The sequence below is a fragment of the Clavelina lepadiformis genome, chromosome 6 (assembly GCF_947623445.1).
Source record: "Clavelina lepadiformis chromosome 6, kaClaLepa1.1, whole genome shotgun sequence".
NCBI classification, from domain to species: Eukaryota; Metazoa; Chordata; class Ascidiacea; order Aplousobranchia; family Clavelinidae; genus Clavelina; species Clavelina lepadiformis.
In genome coordinates this window covers 16,802,751-16,822,527 of record NC_135245.1, presented here as the reverse complement: position 1 = coordinate 16,822,527, position 19,777 = coordinate 16,802,751, and the positions used below count along the sequence as shown (strand labels likewise).

General features: G+C 36.0%; 2 protein-coding genes across 2 annotated transcripts; one reads left to right on the top strand and one right to left on the bottom strand.

Moving 5' to 3' along the window:
• Nucleotides 1–10,249: 10,249 nt before the first annotated feature.
• On the bottom strand, nt 10,250–11,778 carry LOC143463380 (T-box-containing protein 2-like). The gene is given in 6 exon segments (XM_076961849.1): nt 10,250–10,768; nt 10,902–10,940; nt 10,942–11,019; nt 11,213–11,374; nt 11,449–11,557; nt 11,726–11,778. Coding segments are annotated over 6 exon segments (930 nt in total). The 5' UTR covers nt 11,749–11,778.
• A 2,803-nt stretch (nt 11,779–14,581) lies between these two features.
• LOC143463379 (uncharacterized) lies at nt 14,582–17,062 on the top strand. Its single transcript, XM_076961848.1, has 7 exons — nt 14,582–14,809; nt 14,910–15,072; nt 15,252–15,360; nt 15,473–15,634; nt 15,754–15,900; nt 16,034–16,882; nt 17,045–17,062. Exons 1-7 carry the CDS (start codon nt 14,635–14,637, stop codon nt 17,060–17,062), a joined length of 1,623 nt encoding a protein of 540 aa, XP_076817963.1. The 5' UTR covers nt 14,582–14,634.
• Nucleotides 17,063–19,777: the final 2,715 nt, after the last annotated feature.

Below are 19,777 nucleotides of genomic sequence, written 5' to 3'. Positions count from 1 at the left end.
CGGTCTTAATTTACCTGCCGAATTAATGATCTGACTCCGAGGTTGCGTGCGGTTAGAATGCTCTAACCTTACGTCTACTAACCGCAAGTTCTTACGATTAACAGATACAGTTTATCAGAAGCAATCCTTTATTTGTAGGAACTGTACAGATTCCGATTATAATACGTTCACAAACTTAACATTCATCATTTAAAACAAGTTTAACGAATTACAATTACGCGAATCACGTAGCACGTTCGTACGATTCAGTATCTCTGTCTGCGTGCGTACTCGCGTATCGGCACGAGTTTATAAAGCGGAGCGATGTGAACGGAAATATCTAGCGTAAAATACACGAACCTTTCAGAATGTGTGAACGATAAAAACAAAGCGTTTGCCATGGGAATTACATTCAGTTACAACCAGGGTTGCTATGAAATCGCCTGGTAACGTACTAAACGGCGTTTTCACATAAAGTTATTTAGAGCAAGTTTCCAAATGTTGCATCACGATTGCAGTTTTATAAAGTTGCAACTGCAGCCACATTGCAGCTTGCATAAATGCTAGTTGCAGTTGTGTCAATGAACAATGTTTCAGTAACTAAATGGCGCATACGTTTCCACAATTGATATGATGGTATTGGATGTGGCTCCCAAGCCACTACATATCTATAGGAAGCGTTGACAGAAAATCTGGGACATGTTGAAGCATAAAATAATTGCACTGAACAACAGAATGCTGGGTACTTTATATGGGAAAATACTGACCACTGCTCACCGAAATCGTTTATTAAATCGCTTGTGTATAAGACAAGGTTCATTGATCAAAATCAGGGCTAGGTTTATCTGTGGAATGGCATCGGCACTGCAGTTAAAACCTTTGGAATGGCCTTGCACAAAATTAAACGGATCTCACTAAAAATCTGAAAAGGCTGAGACGAACAAAATAGCCTAGTTTTCGATTTCAGCTCTTTCAGTAGTTTAGTGTGTCCGGCATCAACGCTGCTTAATTGGTCCTGTTTCGTAGGCTTATCTACCCCGGGCTTCTAGGCACTGGAATAGCCGTATGCTTGCTTACTGAATGTAGAATCAACAGAAGTTCGAAAGACTGCTGAAATGTGCACAGTGCAATACACAATGGTGTTTAAACTGGCAATCCAGCCAAGGCTAGACCAGTACTTTGTAGAAGACAAAAGTTCCTTTTTCGCGTTTGCAGTGCTCATGCACTGTATTAGATTGAATTCTGCTAATCACATGGTGCTTTTGTTCAGCATCAGGTTAAAATAGTTATGCCGTCAAGCTGTAGTAATTATATCAATTATATACACGCGGCATACCACTGCTGAACATGTTATGGATGGGCTTTGTCCGTGCGGTTCTAACTTGCCAACTGCATCTATCCAGATTCCCAATGTGGCATAAGGTCAATGAGTTTGACAGCAATCAATTTGATTTTCTTTACTTGGCGGCGGGGATAGAAGTATCTCGAACTTCATATGCCGATTTAGTTCGGTTCCATTAAGCTCACTTAGGTGTTTGATTTTGTAAGCAAATCAGCAAGAGAGGTCTATTCTAGATAGTGAAAAAGATTGGCCGTCCCCGGGTAGGGCCTGCTATGAATCGTATCATAATTTTTATCATCGGACAGAAGAAATTCTTTGACCGACTTATACTTTATGGTAATCTCTAATTTCTCCAGCCCTAATTACCTAGCTAGCTTTTAAGCAAGTTCTGAATGATACACATATTTTTATTTGTATTACTTGAATTTAGATATGTTTATCAGGAGCACTGAAATAGAGCAAGCTTTGGTAATGCCCCAAGGGCATTTCCATGGTAGTGGTACTGGGTATTGAACACTGCATAATTGCCAGCTCTAACCATTCGGCCACAAAGCTGGCTGCTACTCAGCATTGCTGCTTTCTTACATGACAAATTTTCTTTTGCTCGTTGAAGGTCCTGCTTCTTAGACAATACAGAACATTTGGGCCTATCCATAATAAGTTGCCGAAAACTTGGAACCTCTCACCTGTGACAGTAATGGATTGAGGTTGGTGTAGTTATTCACTGTTTGTGAAGTTGGTTGTCCAGAAATCACTTTATTTTCATTTTGTATGAATGGCTACATAACAAAGGTGGATCCTGCTATAAATCTATTACTACCACTAAACAATAGCAAGAACAAACTTAGAAAAATTGAATCAGGCTTTTATTGAGATCATTGCGCAAACAACACTCGGAACAAATAAAAACAAGATTCTTGAACTAATATAAATGTTGCAAATGCAATCATGCAGCAACTAAAATATAACCGTAGATAGTCTTGGTAGAGAAACACTGCATAATTGTTGAGATCGAAAGATGAAAGCCGTTCTTTAAATTTGAATCACAACATGGCTTTTAAGTGCCGACCAAGCAAACAAATTTAATTTTGAAGTGATGTCATGAAGATTTAAACTTAAATTAATTTAACATAATATATCCTTCGCCACAACGTTCTTATTGATAGTTCCATGCATTTAATTCGCCACTATTTGTATTTTGTAATGAGAGTTTTTATGAATGTGGGATAAAACCATTCCTTCAGTTCCTTATGTAGGCAATGTGAAAGAAACTTTGCATAATTTTCTAAGAATGTTATTGTTGTATGCAACGTCTTTCACTGTCTTTTACAAAGTTGAGAAACGTGTTCATGAAACCAATATTTAGTTCTGGATTGTTTCCTCGCTAAACGTTTATGTTTTTGAAGTCTTGTGCAAGGTTTCAAATTTCAATTCCGCTATTTGGTGATAGGCCTATTGTCGTTTAGGAAATACTTTTCTGGAAACACTCAAACCATATAATTATTATTCAATTTATGTCGTAAGTAGTTGATGATGCAACAATGAGAAACAATATTTGGCAACTTTATTTGGATTTTACGTCATGAAGTAACGCTTCCAAAATAGTTAGCAAATTATCCACGATTCTGTGTCTATAATTAAGCTATAGTAATCAATGGCAAATAATAACACACAATAACAAAAACATCCGCACATTATAACATATTCAACACAATACCTTATATTGTTTACAACTTGCACTTCAAGAAATTAACAGCATATTAGCACGTTAGAATAAGACAAGAGTTAGTTCCGAATAAGAATGAAACACCACGGATTTACTAATTTGAACATAGAAATTTATCACGAAAGTATGTGAGCTTGTATCTCTAAATTAATTCTAGAATATTCCATGACGATTTCAATCACTGCTTGTTGTATAATGCGGTAGCAGCATTCCTACATTTTTTGACATGTATAATGAATAATAATAGTAAGAAAAAATCTTTCAACACAGATATAAAAACGATTTTTACTTGTAATTTAAAAAGGTTAAAATTAAGACGAAAATCATTACAATAACGATAATGTAGCCTACATTCCGAGCATTGAGTCATACGTAATCAGTAAATCTCAAGAAAACGAAAGATAATTTACGTTGGAACAATCTTCGTTTAATTCGTCATAGTTTTGCGGAAAACATCCAGCATCATAGGCGTAGTCTTGCGCATTTTCGAAATCACCTTGAGTTGGTGCTGAGTAGTAGCCGTCATCATTGTAAGGCAATGAAGGATTGTAACGTGGAACCTGTTCCGGTGCTGTAATTGGTGGGTAAGTGAAACCATCCTGGGCTTGCACGAAGTCAGTTTGGATCGCAGGTCCAGCAGCAGGTGCTTTGTAATTCGATGAACCAACAAAAGATGTACCATTTGACTGATGCGTACTGCATTTAAATGGTGCTTGAATGGAATCATATTGTGATGGAACCGCTAAATTCCATCCTTCAAGTGAGGCGACGGGTGCACTTAAATTGCTTGTTTCAAGGGCAGCTACACTCAATGATTCTGCTCTGGAGTTATAGCAAGGTGTTGGCTGATTCAATTCCATTGATATCGCAGTCGAGGACTCCAATTGTGAAAAGTTAAATTCATTCATTGGAGCTGGAAGCGCTGCATGGAATGCTTGGTATTGCGGTTTAAATTTTGTTGGCTTGACAGAGCTACTGATACGAGAAACTTTTGGTGGAATTTGGTACCTTTCAGCAGTTTCTTCATTTGGCTGTTGTATGGATTGTCCCTGTCTTTTGGCTTCATGTAATGATGGGCTGTTTTTCCACCGTTTGCTTCCTTGATAAACTGGCAAGCAGTCAATGATCCTTGGGTGGGAAATATTAAACATCGGAGCAGCTTCCTCCTGTGCATTGGTCAATTGTGCATTTCTGGTTTTTGCTTCCTTTCTTCGAAATCCTCTTGCAAAAGGATTGTTTTCTACCTTGAGCTTGGATACCTGCAAACCAAATAAAATTTTTGAGCATTGCGGTAAAGGTCTGCTCACACAAAAAGAATAATATTTATATTGAAAATTTTTTAATCAAAGAAAATTATTGTGTTAGCTTCTACCAAATGGTAGTTATTATTGGTACCTCCTGGTTCTGGTACACGGTGACCGTGATGAAAACAGTCTGCGGAAAACTTAATGTTGATCTCGGTTGAAGATGGAGAGTGCTGACGTCATCACTACGCACCACATGAATGCGAGGTTGGTATCGATGCATGGAGTGGATTAAAAACTAAATGGAGTAAACATACTTGGTTCAATCAATTGATGGAATTTCGGCCTCGAGGTAACTGTACAGTTCGGGTTAAATCATTCCATTCAATGCAAGAACAATAAAGTATTTTGTTGTACCTTTCCAACAGTAGAATTTTCACATGAATTGGTCAGTTTCACTTTGTGAAAAGACACAATTTCTTTCATCCAATCCTGGCCACTAGCGGGCGATGTGGGGTGCAAGTAGAAATTTTGAGTAATTTGTGGTTCAGCTCGACCCGCTATCGCCCAGCCTCCATTCTAATAAACATAAACACCCAGGTTTCCAAGTTAGAAAGGATTTATAAATTCACGTTTGTGTAAATGAAAAAGACATGACTATAAGCAATAAATGTAACACCAAAAATCTCACCTGAAACTTATATCTGTGGTCATCAACCCTGACGATGTCCATGAGGACACAATACTTTGCATTTTGATCCATTCCATAAAATTTCACTCGATAGCCCGGAAACATGCGTCTAGAACAAAATAAATCCGTAACGAATATTGCTTACGTATTTTACGATGGTGACAATAAAACAGTAGTAAAATCAGATCAAACAATTACTAATCATCAAATGAATAAAAGTTTTTGTAGAAGAGATTATAAATTGACATAAATAAATTCTTAAATTTGCCTTTTTATGGGAACTTTATTTACCTGCCAGGTTTTGATACAATCATTTCAGTTTTCGCTGCCGAAAATCTTTCCCATAGTTGCAAATCCTGAAGTTCGACTCTGAGACAAGGGTCAAGAGGTGACACAAAAAATTGTCCATTTGGTGACGAGTAGGAGATGCCATGAGAGGATGATGACGATGCAACTACGAAACAAAAGTCATAGTCAATAACCTTTATGCAATCCTTTATACAGTATAAGTTGCTTTTTTGCATTGAAATTTAGTTGCATTATTTCGCTTACCTTCAGCGCCCGGAACTTCGGTATGGTTATTCGAAGAACATGCAAGCGTTTGTAGTTGTCTAAACTCCGGTCTGACGTGACCCAATGCACTGCTAATAAGATTATTTTGGTTTTGACCATACAAGACGGACATGATTGACTTCGAACTGCTGCTCGTTAATAATTCGTCCGACATTTTCTCACTCAGAAATGGTCTCAATAGTTTCAAGAATTGTCTGACTACACTCTGCCATGAACAAACTTGGAATGTGGTTTAAGGTCGCGTGTGTCATTTTTTTATATGCGGTTTCGCGTTCAGCTGCCAAATTAGAAGTTGTAATGAGTCTTTATCATGGCAACTGTTTCATGATAAGGAAACTGTGTCCTAACAAGTTTGGTCACTTTACATCGCAAACCTAAAGGTATCGATCGTTACCCTGTATCAGGTTAGGCATAATTACACTCAGATAAGCGATCGCTCTGGAAAATGCTAAACCGTATCAAACATTTTTGATAATAACTTAAAAGCGTTTTCTTACAATTGTTCGTTATAAAGCACGAGTACGCTTTAAGTTTCTTTATAAAAAAGAATCATCGCGATAAATGTACTTTAGAACATTTTTGTTTGTAGTCGTTTCACTTTGGAAAAGAATCGAAAACATTATCAAACAAATTTTTGCCCTGTAGAAATCGACCAAAGTTTTAAAAAAACTTGGCTCAGACAATGACATCTTTATACTGTCAATACATAGGTAGCTTCGACTGAAATATACTGTAATAGAAAGTTTTTTATTTCAAGGTAGCCTACACAAGATGGATCAATGTCTTTATGCCAAAGTCGGAATAAGATAAACTAATATTATAACAATCAAAGCCAAATAATTTTAGTAATTTTTGGAATTTATTTATTCCAAACTGTCAATATTACTTTAAAGTGTCGGAAATTTCGAAAAGGGTTTTTTCTGCTCGCTCTTGTGCAGTCTTGAGACCATTCCGCACATTCACATTATGCGGGACCTCTGCTAATATTATAAATTGTGTAAAAATGCCCTTATGGCAATATGTTCGACACCATAAAACCTCATTTCTTTATTCAGATGCCTTTACATTACAATAGACTACAAGAAAATATGAGAAACGAATGTATATCAATTGTGTTTTGCAGCGTTTATTTTTTATTTTACAACAACAAGTCACAAGTTATCTATAGCTGTACGTTCGAGATAACAAATCTTGGCTTGACTCTATTGTATTACGATTGTGTTGTGTAGGCCTAATTTCGGAGGAAAAATTGTTGTTGGCCGTCAAGAAAAGTAAACAGCTCGTGAAGAGGGAAAGATAAACCAAAGCGAAGATAAACGAGATTTTGAGGGGATGAGCTGATAAAGAGAGAAAAATAAAAACCGATATTATTTTGTATGAATAACAATGGAAACCATAAGCATGTACCATTCCCGGCGTTGGAGAAATATGCTTTGGAACTGTAAATTGTGTGTTACATGTGCTAGGTTTTATGTCGCTCATTTTAGTCATTCCGATTCGGTGTTTCTTTGCTGCTTTTGATGACGTCATGTCTTTTCAATTAACAGTATGTGCGTTTACACACCCGGGTTCGACACCAGTTTATGATATGATAGCTTTTAAAAATCGCTTGCTAGCGACCATATAAGTAATTTATTTCAAATCGGAAAATTGTATAAGAATTTTTTTGTTTGATGAACCAGACTACAACATTATTTATGAATCCTTTAACTTCAGCATTAAGTGCTTCTAAATTTTGGATCAATAAGATTTTTATGCATAAATATATATTTTTCCGGAAAGCTGCACTGAGTTATATCGACATTGATAATAATTTATTAATAAATGTGTAACTCTTACTTCCTATTTGTGACCTGGTTCTTCTGGTAGTTGAAGGGTTGTCATAGAGACCTGAATCGACCATTCAACATAGTTATAAAAAGAATTGTATCTGTAAAGTAAAAAGGTTAAGACTAAGAGCAAGACGAAGTTCACTGTTCACCCACGCACCGATATCTAGAACGACCTTAATAAGAATAAATGTGGTGAATAGGGGTGGGAGCGTTGCATGAGGCGTTCGTGTTTTTTGCTACAAATGTTGATGTACAGTAGCTTGGTGGCTGAAAAGCTCTACATTCCTTACAACAAAACAATTATTGTTGTGAAACAGAGGCTGTTTTGTAGGAGCTTTGGTTATCGCAATGTGATAATCAGTCAATTAGAAAGTTAGGTTCGGGTCTTAAGCATCAGTGTTATCGTCCTTAAAGGTAACACTGATAATACAAGTGTTGTGATAACGCAAGTTGTATTTCCCAATGATTTAACCTGACTAGTCTTAATTCCCCGAAATGATTCCACCTGAAACGACTCACTTAATGAAACAAAAATATGGTGATTTTAATATGAAAATGGTTAAAAACAAAAATACATTTCACCATAACACTTGTAATAGACATGATCGGTCTGTCAAAATAAATAAATCAACATGAACACCGAATATTACGAATATCATAACAACCAAATATTAAAGGATATTATCGAAACTCCCGCACGTTTGCTACAGTTGGTTGAGACATCTCCACTTCAAGATTTACGGCAAGGATTGAAAACATCTTGCAACACATCAGTGTGCTGTTCTGCCAACAACTTGTGCAAGAATACTGCAGAGATAGCTCACACTATCTTAAAGATCTTATATCAAGTGCAAACAATTAATGTAAACCACATCACGGAAAAGCGAAACACTGACAAACTTTACATCGTCGCAGAGGAAATTGTTTCGTTTTACTCCAACATCAATCGTGCAATGTTGAAGCTAGCCACTACCGAAAAGTTTAAGTACGTTTTCTTAAGCTGATGTTACCGTATAGATTGTATGTCCTCAAGGACAACGTGCACGTAAATTCATTCTGTAGTTATACCTTATAGTTGTTCTCCGTAACCCACGCATCATGTAGTCATAAACCAGAACTTCAATTTGAACTAGAGTTAATGTATTTTTTAGCCCCTATCGACTTCTATCTTTACTCATTTTTTCAATCTTATGTATTGAGGTGGATGATTTTTTTTATTTTCATGGACGCGGGCTAAATAAGCCAAATGCATATCTCAACGGATCACTTACTCCCAATTAACAACCTACAAAACATTCTTTTAGTCTTTTCTTATGCTGAGAAACTTTAGCTTACGCTTTATATTAACCCAACTTTCTTGTTTTCATTAATGTTTTATTTTTATAAGCACTAGCGTTATCAAACGCCGTACGATTATTTTACCTTGTTTGTCATGATATATCAGGATGCAACTTGCCATCTTGTATAAGTCAGACTCTGTTAATTAGTGACTGTCCAGATTTTCTTTGGTTATGGTATTATAAAGCTATAAACAAATACCAAAATATTTTTTAAAAACCCTTTACTATACAACATAGTTTAGTTAATAATTCTTACTGCTATTGTTTACAATTTCATGTGTCAAGTCGTATTTCATGGATGACAAGATGTTCTAACCCAAGTTTTCTCAAATCATGGGTTGCAACCCGTAGTCGTTTGAGATCGCTTGGGGTCGCAACGTAATGTAACATTATCATACCTGCATTTCAAGAGCTCGACAGATGGTTTTCATAGTCCGAAGCAGCTTTTGACCATCAATTCGATGAATCAATAATATTTATCAACTATATTACTTCTAAACCATTTCGTAAACGACAACCTGATCTGATGACCTGTGCTCTACGTTGTCTGTAGCCTGTAATTCCATATTTGAACTGCTTATTCTCAGGTAAACGTAATTTTCTGTTCAACGTAAAAGTTTGTAAAATAGATTGTCATGGTAAAAAGTTAATAACAAATGGGAACAATAAACATGGCGCATTTGAGTGCACTGGATGCTGGACACTAGATGCTTCAGAACCAGAATCGTGGCGCATCTGGGCCACATTTTTGGCGCACTTGAGCCAACAGTGTGACTCAAGTTATTTGGTGTCTTTAGCGCAAATTAGTGACATACAGACAACAACGCTAATTGGTGATAGGCCTAATGAACAATGAAACTGGAAGTTCGCATAGGAAATACTTTTCTGGAAACACTCAAACCATTAAATTATTCATTTTATGTCGTAAGCAATTGATCATACAGCAGTGAAAAACAATATTTGGCAATTTTATTTGGAGTTTACGTCATGAAACAATGCTTCCAAAATAGTTAGAAAATGTGCCGCGATATATGTGTCTATCATTGAGCTTGTAACCGATGGAAAATAACACACAAAAACAAAAATGACATATTCAACATAATACTTTATATTGAATAAGCTTACAACTTGCCTTTCAACATTTTTGATATGTGTAATGAATAATAGTAAGGCAAAAACCTATAAAATAAAGATAATGTAGCCTACTACATTCCGAACATTGAGTCATAATATATAATTATCAGCAAATCCCAGGAAAATGAAAGGCTATTTACGTTGTAACCATCAACGTTTGTTTCGTCATAATTTTGCGGGAAAAATCCAGCATCTTTGGCGCAATCTTGCGCATTTCCGAAATTACCTCGAATTGGTGCTGAGTAACAAACTTCGTCGTTATTATAAGGCAATGAAGGATTGTAACATGCAACCTGTCCCGGTGTTGCAAATAGTGGGTAAGTGAAATCATCGTCGGTTTGCACAAAGTCAGTTTGGATCACAGGTCCACCAGCAGCTGCTCCGTAATTCATCGTAGAAACAAAAGATGTGCCATTAGAGTACTAGACAGATATGTACTGTTCTCAAATGTTGCTTGATTGGAATCATATTGTGATGGAACCGCTAAATTCCATCCTTCAAGTGATGCGACCGGTGCACTGAAATTGTTTGTTTCAAGGGCAGCTAAACGCAATGCTTCCGCTCTGGAGTTATAGCAAGGTGCTGGCTGATTCAATTCCATTGATGTCGCAGTCGAGGACTCCGACTGTGAAAAGTTAAATTCATTTATTGGAGCTGGAGGCGCAGCATGGAAAGCTTGGTATTGTGGTTCAAAATTTATTGACTGGGCAGAGCTAGTGATACGAGGATCTTTTCGTAAAATTTGGTGCCTTTCAGCCGTTTCTTCGTTTCGCTGTTGTGTGGATTGTTCCTTTCGTTTGGTTTCATGTAATGATATGCTGGAAGCCCTCATTGCAGTTTTTGTTTTACCACCGTCAGGACGAAATCCCCTTGCAAATGGATTGTTCTGCACTTTAAACTTTGTTGCCTTATATTAAATAGACAGAACATGAGTTGTGTATGCATGAAAACACTTTTCCATCAATAGACATTACTGACAACAATTCATCTTAAACAGTTTTATACATTTGTTACACATTAGAGATTGTGAAAAAACTCACTTCTTGATTTTGATAAGTTGTTACAGTCATGAACTCAGTTTTGCTGAAAACTGAAACTGGTTATCCGTTGAAAATGAATATTGCTGACGTCATCAGTCCGTACAACGTGAATACGTGGCTGATAAAGTAAGTAGGGAATTCACCAAAAACTGCAAATAAGAAAAGAATGACGTTGGTCACTGAAAAAATATATTGTTTTCAATAGTCATTGGTACAGAAAGGTTTAAAACTTGTATGTATGAAATAGAATGCGGTCAGGATTGTTGCTGCAGCACAACTCACGATCATCTATGTTGTGTATTCGACTTTACCTTTCCCTTATCTGGATTTCCGCAATAGTTTGACAGCTTCACTTTATGAAAAGAGACGACTTCATTCGTCCAAAACTGTCCTCTTGTTGGTGAGTTTGGATGCAGAAAAAATGTTTTAGGAACGTGTGGTTCGCCTTTACCAGCTATATTCCATTGGCCATTCTGAAGAAAAAGTTATAATTAATATCGAGGTATAATACGACACTGGAGACAGACAGACAAAAAACGTTTTCTACCTGAAATTTGTATCTGTGCTCATCAAGTCTGGACATTTCCATTAAAACACAATATTGTGCGTTTGGGTCCATACCAGAAAACTGAACTCGATATCCAGGGAACATTCTCCTGTTGAAAAGATGAAGAACAATTACTACCTTGTAACTGTGAAATTTCGTTTCACGTGTTCGTTTCGTTTCAACGATCATGATATTTATCAACCAAATCAACATACTGTTATGCATATGATCGCTTTTAGTGTTCTAAATGTGAAATTGTGTTCAATTTTCAGCTTACCTTCCGCCTTTTGTAACGATCATTTCTGTTCCTGCAGTTGAAAATTTATTCCACAGCTCCCAGTCGCGAAGATCAAATTCTATATGTTACGATCAGCTGGAGGGATGACGTTTTCAGATACTTGTCCGACTACTCTTGTGTATGGATCCGCATCAGGATTCTCCTGGGTGAACCATCTTGATGAATCCCGGTAAGTTGCATTAAACGCATAAGTTGGATGCTGCTGAACTAGATCTGGGTAAAGTTGAAGATCGTTAGAATTCGATTGACGAGCCATGTATTTTATGACCGAAGATCTTGTAGAAGAATTATGATATTCGATAACTTAATATTTCGCAACAAGGATTTCCTGAGAATAACAACCGCATAAGTGTGACAATTCACAGGTTGGAATGACTCCATTTTGTCGCCACGCTACCTATATATACAGTTCACACTTTTGCGACTTCTTTGGAAGTATAATTGAGCAATTAGCGACCAAACAACTGTGATAAATTCAGATAGCGTTTCCTGCTGTGAAGGTCTCAATCTAACGACTCAACAAAGTCCACCGACAATGAAAGAATATTTAAAAGAACCCATAATAGTTTGGGTGTGAACTTAAAGTTCCTCCAAATAAAAAATTGATAAAGTAATTGTCGTTTTGATTACTCTATATCTTTAATAAAGTGTGACTAAACCTATGATGGCAAGATTCCAATTTAAACAGTTCTGTTAGCCAATAAATATGCCAGCCATAAACTTTCTTACTATATTCACGCTTTTTGTTATAACTAATGCAAAAATCTTTTAATGCTCTGTCATCAAATAATTCAGCAATAATTTCAATTTCTACCCACTAAATTTTTGTAGCGGTGTAATGTTAAACTATATTGTTATATGAAGCAGTTTGAAAACTGATCGTTTGGAAAACACCTCATACTTTAACAACGCAGACTTTATCCACGATTGCATTGTCCTGTACGATATAAAGTTTTGCGACATTCCTCGCGCGAACATGACTGCTGTGGATACCAAAGAAAAAGGAAAACTTCACAATTTTCCAAGTTTTACAAGCCATATGATCTCTATGAATAAACATGCTTCCTTTATATGAACAAACTACATTCTTCATCGTAGCATAATCAATTTTAAAGATTTTTTTAAAGTAACAGCGAAATTCGACTAGAAACAGATGCTGTTAATGGAACCGGATTAGAATTACATAACTTTCCTCAATGAAAGCATCAAACCGGCATGATTTTTCAAAACTAAGGTTAAACGAAAGCTCTTTGTTACAGCCAAGATAATCGATCAAATTACGTTTGGTTTCAACTTAAAATTATTCAAATTACAGGAAAAGGATAAGGTAATTGTCTTTGGCAATTCCAAAAACAGAAAGTTAGGCTGCCGCGTGCTCGTTATTTTAACAAGTTTCTGTAAGAAAATAATTTACCTAAAATATTTACTGTTTTTATGAATTGAAATACATTATTGAGAAAACAACACTAAATATCCTGATACTTAGTGGGAAAAGTTTTAATTAGATGCAAATAATCATTTGATTTAGATATTATGAAATTTACCTAATGAAATAGTTAGAACTAACTTTATTTAATGTATCATTAAAAAATTCATCTTTAAAAAAGGAATTTGAGCCATGTTTGAATCGTTCACCCTTTTTAAAAAGTAAGTCGCGACTTGATAAAGACGGAACAATGACATTTTTTGAAACATTTATTTTTAAATCAAAACAATCGACCGAACACATAAACATGTGCGGTTTTAACAGTTGCGGTTTGCTTTCTTATGTTCTTATGCTTTCCTTCTATGATTTGAAATTATTCCATTTGTTAGCTTCCATAGCCAAAATTAATCAAGTTTTGCTGCAAATAGGTTGTAATCAAGTATAGTAATTTTAGCATGTTTTATTTCAATGGAAACAATAGTGTATAGCTTGTACAATAATTTCCTTATCAAATATTCCATAATCAAAATCATTGAGTTGAAAAGAAGTGAAATGAAACGATATAACTGAAACTTTTGACTTGATATTTAGTTTCACACTGTATATAGAAGAGGCGTAAATACTATATACAATTTCTGAATGACCCCATCGCAACACAAGAACGATCAGCAAAAATTATTTCAATGCTTGAGATTGATTTAGATAGTTTGGCGTAAAACTTTGAGGAAAGTTTAAGAAATTATCAAAAATATGTGAGTTTGCTTGTTATTATGTTAGTTTAGAATATTCCGACTTTTAGATAAAAAGAGTGATTGATCTTGTGTAGGCTACTTTGAAATAAAAACATTTTCTACTTTTCAGTATACTGTATATTGCAACAGAAGCAATTCAAATATTAAGAGCATGAAGATGTAATATAGTTTGAAAAAATCATATTTTATAACTACAAAATTAAAATTTCATTTTACCAAGTTGTGAAATTTTGTTTGCCAATATCGGCATTTTCAAAACAAAAAGACAACAAACAATGATTCCTGTGGTGATTCCAATGCGATGGTTTTTTGTTATAAAGAAAATAGGAAATGTAGGAAAAGGAAAACATCTGCTTTATAAAAGAACAAATGTAAGAACCGCTTTCAAGTTAGTATCCAATTGCTTATTAAAGTCCACCTTTTGCCAGAGCGACCGTTTATCTGCGTGTAATTATGCTTAGCGTGATACAAGGTAACGATCGAGCTCAGTAGGCTCGAGACGAGAAGTAAACGACTTTGGTAGGACATCGTTTTCTTATCAGGAAACAGTTGCCATGTTAATGAGTCATTAAAACTTCAAAGTCGGCAGCTGAACGCCGAATTCCGTATAAAAAATCGACACACGACCCTAAACCGCATTTCAGGTTTGGTCATCGTTGAGTGCAGTCAGACAATTCTTGAAACTTTCGAGGTCATTTCTGAGTGAGAAAATGTCGAACGAATTATCAACGAGCAGCAGTTCGAAGTCAATCATGTCCGCCTTGTACGGCCAAGACCAACATAACCTTACGGGCAGTGCATCGGGTCACGTCAGACCGGAGTTAAGTGAGCAACAAACGCTCCCATATTATCAGAATAACCAAAACGCAGCTCAGGGTTCTGAAGGTGAGCGAATTATTGCAACTAAATTTCAATGCAAAAACAAACTACCTGTAATGTATAAGGGATTGCATAGAGGTTATTGACTATGACGTTTGTTTCGTAGTTGCATCGTCATCATCCGTTCATGGCATCTCCTACTCGTCACCAATTGCACAGGCTGTTGTGTCACCTCTTGACCCTTGCCTCAGAGTTGAACTTCAGGATTTGCAACTATGGGAAAGCTTTTCGGCAGCAAAGACAGAAATGATTGTAACAAAACCTGGCAGGTAATTAAAATTTCGATAAAAAAAACAATTTTAAAATTTTTTTATGTCAATTTATATTTTCCTCATAAACTTTCATTCATTTGATGGTTATTAAATGTTTGATCGGATTTGACTGCGGTTTTATTTACCCCAGTAAGAAGCTTAATCAATATAAGTTACGGATTTATTTTCTTTTATAGACGCATGTTTCCAGGCTATCGGGTGAAATTTTCTGGTATGGATCAAAAGGCAAAGTATTGTGTCCTCATGGACATCGTCAGCGTTGATCAACACAGATATAAGTTTCAGGTGAGATTTTTGGTGTTACATTTATTGCTTAAAGTCATGTCGTTTCCATTTATTAGGATGTAAATCTCTAATTCAATCCTAACATGGAAACCTGAGCGTTTATGTTTATTAGAATGGAGGCTGGGCGATAGCGGGTCGAGGTGAACCGCAAGTTCCTCAAAGATTTTACTTGCACCCCACATCGCCCGCTAGTGGCCAAGACTGGATGAAAGAAATTGTGTCTTTTCACAAAGTGAAACTAACCAACTCTTGCGGACATTCTACTGTTGGAAAGGTACAACGAAATACTTTGTTGTTTTTGCATTGAATGAAATGATTTAACCTGGACCTTGAAGATATCTCGATACCCAAACTCAATGAATTGATTGAACCAAGTATGTTTACTCCATTTAGTTTTTAATCCACTCCATGCATCGATACCAACCTCGCATTCATGTGGTGCGTAGTGATGACGTCAGCACTCTTCATCTTCAACCGAGGTCAACATTCAGTTTTCCGCAGACCATGTTCATCACAGTCACCGCATACCAGAACCAGGAGGTACGGAGAATAACCATTATCTGGTAGATACTGACACAATAATTTTGATAGCAAGAAAAGGGTAAATATATATTATTCTCCACACGTAAGCAGAATGCTTTAGCAATGTTCTCTAATTTTATTTGCTACGCAGGTAACAAAGCTCAAGGTGGATAACAATCCATTCGCAAGGGGTTTTCGAACAAACGGAGGCAAAACCAGAAATGCACAGTCGTCCAGTGCACAGCAGGAAGCTGCTCCGGTGTTTAATATTTCCCACCCAAGGATCGTCGACTGCTTGCCAGTTTATCAAGGAAGCAAACGGTGGAAAAACAGCCCATCATTACATGAAGCCAAACGACAGGGACAATCCACACAACAGCCAAGTGAAGAAACTGCTGAAAGGCACCAAATTTTACGAAAAGATCCTCGTATCACCAGCTCTGCCCAGCCAACAAACTTTGAACCACAATACCAAGCATTTCAAGCAGCGCTTCCACCTCCAATAAATGGGTTTAACTTTCCACAATCGGAGTCCTCGACTGCGACATCAATGGAATTGAATCAGCCAGCAACTTGCTATAACTCAAGAGCGGAATCATTGAGTGTAGATGCCCTTGAAACAAGCAATTTCAGTGCACCGGTCGCCTCACTTGGAAGATGGAATTTAGCGGTTCCATCACAATATGATTCCAATCAAGCACCATATAAATGTAGTACGTATCAGTCAAATGGTACGTCTTTCGTTGCTCCATCGAATTATGGAGCAGCTGCTGCTGGACCTGCGATCCAAACTAACTTTATGCAAGCCAAAGATGATTTCACTTACCCACCATTTACAGCACCGGAACAGGTTCCACGCTACAATCCTTCATTGCCTTACAATGACGACGGATACTACTCAGCACCAATTCAAGGTAATTTCGGAAATGCGCAAGATTGTGCCTATGATGTTGGATCTTTTCAAAAACATTACGACGAAACAAACGATGATTGTTCCGACGTAAATTACCTTTCATTTGCTTGAGATATTCTGATCAAGTATAACTCATTGCTCGGAATGTAATCCACATTATCTTTATTATAAAGATTTTTTCCTTATTTTTAACCTTTTTTATTTACAAATACAATCCGTTTTTACGATTATGTCGAGTGGTGCACTCAGGTTTCTGGCAACCTGTAAGCTATCAGGAGAACGAGCTCATCCATAACCTAGCACACATAATACACAATTTAACGTTCTAAATCATATTTCTCCAACTCCGTTTTATAACGTCGGGAATGGTACATGCACAAGGTTTCCATTGTTATTGGTAAAAAATGATATCGGTACACTTTTCTGTCTTTGTATTTGTGCAAGATTTCTTTTACTTTTCTCCCTCTTTAACTCTCGTTCACTTGTGTTTTTGTTTCTTCTTTGTCTTCACCAGTTATTTACGTTTCTTGATGACCAACAGCAATTTTCGCTCCAACATTCCACAATACAATCGTAAGACTTATTCCAAGATTTGTTGACTTTAAAGTAAAGCAATAGTTAACATGAGATCTGTTCTTGGTAAAAAAAATAAGAAGCCCTGCAACATTCATAACATAAAATAACTTGATATTTATTTTGCATCTTTTTCTTTTGACTTTTTATGAATAATAACATTTTAGAATTACAGTATATTAAATACAAAATATTTTTCATTCATTCACATAGTGTAAATGTTTTATATCAACAATTAGAAGCAATTTATAATACAATAGCTTTTAAAATTTGCCTGTTGAAGACAGAGATTATGTTTTAAAATCTATTAATAAATGAAGCATGTTTGAAATATTAACATATAAACATGAAATATTATTTCTAAACAAAAAGCGTGAATATAGTAATAAATGTTGTGGTTGGCATATTTATTGGCTAACAGAACTGTTTAAACTGAACATTTGTCATCATAGGTTTAGTCACTGTTTGTTATAGATATACAGTAATCAAAACGACAATTACTTTATCAATTTTCCATTTGGAGGAACTTTAAGTTCAAACCCAAACTATAGTTGGTTCATTAAATATTCTTTCATTTTCGGTGGACTTTCATATGTCGCTGGATTGAGACCTTCACAGCAGGAAACGCTATCTGAACTTATCACAGTTGTTTGGTCGCTAATTTCGTCAATTAAACTTCCAAAGAAGTTACAAAAGTGTGAACTGTACATATAGATGACGTGGCGACAAAAAGGGGCATTTCAACCTGTGAATTGTCACACTTATGCGGTTGTTGTCCTCCAGTAATCCTTGTTACGAAATTTAAAAAACTTCAAGTTTAAAATATTTACTGTTTGCATGAAATTAAATACATTATTGAAAAAACAACACTGAATATGCTGATACTTAGTGGGAAAATATTAATTAGATATAAATAATAATTTGATTTGGATGTTACGAATTTAAGGTGGGGAAGCATTTAGAATCAAATCTTTAAGAAGAAGGCTTTAAGGAAAGTTTAAGAATTTGTCAAAAAATTGTGACTTTAATTGACTTTAAATTTTTTTTGTCTATATATCGGCATTTTCAAAACAAAAAGACAACAAACAATGTTTTCTGTGGTGACTCTAACGCAACAGTTCTTTGTTATGAAGAAAATAGGAAATGTAGGAAAGGGAAAACATCTGCTTTATAAAAGAACAAATGTAAGAACCGCTTTTAAGTTAGTATCCAATTGCTTAATAAAGTCCACCTTTTGCCAGAACCACCGTTTATCTGCGTGTAATTATGCTTAGCGTGATACAAGGTAACGATCGAGCTCAGTAGGCTCGAGACGAAAGCGACCGACCTTGGTAGGACACCGTTTTCTTATCGGGAAACAGTTTCCATGTTAATGAGTCAATAAACTTCAAAGTCGGCAGCTGAACGGGAAAACCTTTAAAAAATCGACACGCGACCAGAAACCGCATTTCCGGTTTGTTTATCATTAAGTGTTGTCCGACAATTCTTAAAACTTTTGAGATCGTTTCTGAGTGACAAAATGTCGAACGGATTATAATTATCAACGAGCAGCAGTTCGAAGTCAATCATGTCCGTCTTGTACGATCAAGAGGAACATAACCTTACGGGCAGTGCATCGGGTCACGTCAGACCGGAGTAAAGTGAGCAACAAACGCCCAGAAATTATTTGAATAACCAAAACTTAACTCAGGGTTTTGAAGGTGAGAGAAATATTGCAACTAAATTTCAATGCACAAACAAACAATTTGTACTGTATAAGCCAAGGGATTGCATAAAGATTATTGACTATAATTTTTGTTTCGTAGATGCAGCATAGTCTTCCGCTTACAAATATTTTTAAAGCAGTGTTCGTCTAACAAGGTAATGTGTTAGTTCCAGCATGTAATGCGTTTGCAACACTTATGCTAGTTCGCGAACCTTGTTTTTATCTGTTTTGTCTGTTTATAAGTTGTGTCCAGCACCAGTATCTGGTGGATGAAAACTGCTTGTAATGGATGATACTGGATTTTTAAAGAAAACTTATAATGAAACAAACAATGATCTTTACAACGTAAACGCCCAGAAATTATTTGAATAACCAAAACTTAACTCAGGGTTTTGAAGGTGAGAGAAATATTGCAACTAAATTTCAATGCACAAACAAAAACAATTTATACTGTATAAGGGATTGCATAAAGATTATTGACTATAACTTTTGTTTCGTAGATGCAGCATCCTCTTGCGCTTACCAACATTTTTAAAGCAGTGTTTGTCTAACAAGGTAATGATTTAGTTCCAGCATGTAATGCGTTTGCAACACTTATGCTAGTTCGCGAACCTTGTTTTTATCTGTTCCATGTGTTATGTTGTTTGTGCAATGATTTCAATAAAAGCCAACCAATTCAATTTTTCTAAGTTTGTTCTTGCTAT

What these genes read in the sequence shown, in the direction of transcription:
- LOC143463379 (XM_076961848.1), top strand. Translation starts at nt 14,635, where the DNA reads ATGTCGAACGAATTATCAACGAGCAGCAGTTCGAAGTCAATCATGTCC. An exon ending in ATTGTAACAAAACCTGGCAG is followed by an intron (nt 15,073 to 15,251) that starts GTAATTAAAATT and finishes TTTCTTTTATAG; the next exon opens with ACGCATGTTTCCAGGCTATC. An exon ending in AACACAGATATAAGTTTCAG is followed by an intron (nt 15,361 to 15,472) that starts GTGAGATTTTTG and finishes TATGTTTATTAG; the next exon opens with AATGGAGGCTGGGCGATAGC.